Source organism: Dendronephthya gigantea, unplaced genomic scaffold, assembly GCF_004324835.1.
Source record: "Dendronephthya gigantea isolate DGI-Jeju-01 unplaced genomic scaffold, DenGig_1.0 000121F, whole genome shotgun sequence".
Classification (NCBI taxonomy): Eukaryota; Metazoa; Cnidaria; class Anthozoa; order Malacalcyonacea; family Nephtheidae; genus Dendronephthya; species Dendronephthya gigantea.
In genome coordinates, this window is record NW_021163131.1 from 479042 (window position 1) to 482778 (window position 3737).

Here is a 3737-nt window from a genome sequence, read left to right on the forward strand (position 1 = left end):
TTTATCGGCAATATAATATTAAAAATGAAAGACTACATTAAAAAATATATTAAATACAAAATATTATGCGTGTATATTATTGAAATCTTTTTTCATTTTAAAACCCTTGAATTTCTCGGACATATATGCAATGTCACTAAAACCATTTTACTAAAAAAAATTGTTTGCACACTAAAATTAAAAATATTGCATGCAAATTTGTATGATATTTACACAGGTTACAGCTTTGTAGATTTATTTGTGGGAAAAGGCTATAAAATGATCGGTTCATGAACTAGATTTCCATATTAATCTCTGACAGACTATTCCGTCTAACGTGGTGTATTGAGAAGAATATTTTGTTTAAAGCAAGTCCAATTAAGGTAATATTTTTAATATACTTAGCTTTAGTGCCGGGCAATTTTTTTAGTCATGCTGAATAACATGCAGTTTATCGATCAGAACGAGCAGCATGCAACATACCTGTCTTGTAACAATACCAGATCAAAACCAGATTTGAACATGCAATCACTTGAAATGAATGAGCTTATATAAAATCAAACTCCAAGGTTTTTCGATTGGTGTATGCATGCATATTGCTCATGAATATATGTAAAACCACATCTGAGTACTGGTTTCGCTAAATATTTAAGTTGAAGATCAACTCTAATATACATCATAACTCTCCAGGAGACACCTAAAATACCATCTATATTTGTGTAAAAAAGGAATCGTTTTATTCTTGATGCAAATAAAAAAAACACTAAGACATGCACATGCATTCCGTTTTAAAACCTTTGCGATTAGTATCTTCTGTATCTTTGCGATTAGTATCTTCTGTATCTGAATAACATGCAGTTTATCGATCAGAACGAGCAGCATGCAACGTACCTGTCTTGTAACAATACCAGATCAAAACCAGATTTGAACATGCAATCAATTGAAATAAATGAGCTTATATAAAATCAAACTCCAAGGTTTTTCGATTGGTGTATGCATGCATATTGCTCATGAATATATGTAAAACCACATCTGAGTACTGGTTTCGCTGAATATTTAAGTTGAAGATCAACTCTAATATACATCATAACTCTCCAGAAGACACCTAAAATACCATCTATATTTGTGTAAAAAAAGAATCGTTTTATTCTTGATGCAAATAAAAAAAAAAACTAAGACATGCACATGCATTCCGTTTTAAAACCTTTGCGATTAGTATCTTCTGTATCTTCTATCTATTTGCATCTTTTTTCCCTGTCATTTTATATACTATATATAAAGCATAAATTTATTTTATCTCGTCAGGAAAATGACAAAATTAATCTTACTCCTTGTTTTTGCTGGTGCTTCTGCAATCATACCATGTAAGTAAAGCTTTTCACAATTTTTAAAATTATAGAAGAAGGGGGGTGAGCTGGGGAAAATGAAAAAAAGAGCTTATAGAGGTGTGCATATATTATGATTCTCTTATAGATGAGGTCTAAATTTTTTTCTCCAGTGCGTATGTAAATTAGCTTTTTTTTTCTGTCTTGATAGCAAACTTATAAAACACTGAAGTATTCTGTCTGCGCGCTCTGGATACGACCCAAGTAACATCAGTCATGTCCCGCAGGATAAAAAGTGCTTCCTTAAATTATAGGGAGAAGCAATCCAATACTACCTGGCTATCCGATATTTTTCAATGCTTGGGGATCTTTCCCTTACTGTGACACTCTTTATAAGGATGAAAAACAATGCTTTGAAGATTGTATGACTGCAAAAGGCTTTGGAGCAAATATCGATCAAGCTAACTACAAGGAACCGGGGGCGTGTCCTCCAACACTGCCGGGATGTGTAAGTAAATTCTGAATTGCACGTGTAAAGCTTTAGTAAAGAGTCGACTAGATACACGTTTTAAACGACGAAATGATGCTTTAGTTCAAGAACACGAATAAGCATTAAATCATTTAGCAAAACTTCTCACCAATATCGTACTTTTCTCATTGCACAAAACATTTCAACAGCTTTACACAGCGTGCATGCAGTGAGAGGAAATGTTTGTAGTATTGGCTTTGATACATACTGTGAATATAGGGTCATGGGAAATACTCCAATATTCCATTAAATTAAATGGTATCCAACTCACAACATTTAAACGGTGACAAGTGTTTAACGGGACAGTAGTGCCCAACCCTACCTCCCCTGTATTTGTACGTGTCAGAATGTGTCCGCTTGAATAATTTACGTGGCTGCAATATTATTTGTTATTTTTGTGTTTTCTCTTCATGTAGTTTCCTCCTTGGAGACCAACTGCGTGTCAATGTGCCAGACGTTGTGAATGTAAACTTGGACGCTGTGAGCATGAAGATAACTGTCCCTACTGCCGTAAAAGATCGTAAGGCTTCGAGAACGAAATGAGCTTTGCGCTGGTTGATTGTAACGAGCTGTTTAAAATAAATTGTTAATGACAGGGAACAATTCGTTTGTGTTATTCTGATTTCCTCTCCCCGTCACCGGATATATTTCCATGTTTTACTCAATACACACTCAGCTGCTGTATTAGACAACCGTATAACTACAGCTAAGCTAAGGACTAAAGTCTATACCTAGAAAGTCAACTAAATTTACATCTATACGCGTATGTGAAAGAAAAATATTGTATGATGACTCAGAACCATATTACCCCCAAATTTAAGAAACGTTTTAACTTAAATCTATAAGCTAACATCTCGCTTGAAACAGTCGGAAACCAAAGATTTCAGATCTTCAACATTTGAGAACTTGATCGATATAGCTACACAAATAACAAAATTAAAAAAATGAAAAAAACGTCGAACATTTTAAATGGCTTAATATCCCTGTGTGTATTTAACAATTTCAATAAACTGTAGGGAACCACCTCAATATATATTAAATTTTATGGTACATATAACACAAAAGTTAAAATTAAAGAATGAGCAGGCAGAATTAAAGACCAGAATTTTAGTTTAGCTATTTATATACCCTATAAGCACCATCGTTATAATATAGGAAAACTCACAAACAGTATTCTACATAATACTAGAAATACATGCATGCAGCGACCCCTCGCCTCGATTAAACAAAATCAGTTAATGATTGTTAGAAATTTTATGTGGTTTGGGGGTTTTGGAGGGTACAGGGTATTTGAGAAATAGAAATTGAGAAAAGTATGGAAATATTTTTCTGCACGCGGAAACACTGTATTTATAGCAACTCGCAACGGCCGCATATTTTTAAAGAATCAAAGTTTACCCTCATATTTTTGGGAAAAAATGGCAAAAATACGACAAGATTCTTACCTTTTTTCTGGAAGTTAAGCTACTCATGTATAGTCAGTGTTATGGTAAATTGTTTTAATTATTAAATACCATGAAATATAACATCAGACGTCTCATTCAGCGCTTTGACTGGTTTTTCTACGGGAATGTTTTCATTTTGTTTTCTTTTTGTCATTAGGAAAACGGAGTTTATAAATAAAATCATAATGTCGTTTATCACATAACACATTCATATTTATAGTAAAATACATTTGAGAATATTAAAGTTGTGTTTGCCACAAAAGAATTACTTTTTAAAGCTGTGCCGGATGAAATATTATCAAGTGTAAAATCTTCCGACTTCATTATACACGGTGAATTCGGTCGAAAATTTGGTCTTGTTATTTGTTAAACCGTGAAAAGTCCTGACCTCATTCGAGTTTCCCTCTAATATAGTAAAAATACATATATTCCATATTTATATAAGTATAAATTTATAAA

The 3737-nt window shown here is 33.0% G+C and overlaps 1 protein-coding gene across 1 annotated transcript; it reads left to right on the forward strand.

The window, feature by feature from the left end:
* The first annotated feature begins 296 nt into the window (after positions 1–296).
* On the forward strand, positions 297–2425 carry LOC114535607. The gene is made up of 4 exons (XM_028556881.1): positions 297–362; positions 1285–1343; positions 1619–1812; positions 2250–2425. Exons 2-4 carry the CDS (start codon positions 1289–1291, stop codon positions 2355–2357), a joined length of 357 nt encoding a protein of 118 aa, XP_028412682.1. The 5' UTR covers positions 297–362; positions 1285–1288; the 3' UTR covers positions 2358–2425.
* The last annotated feature ends 1312 nt before the right edge of the window (positions 2426–3737 follow it).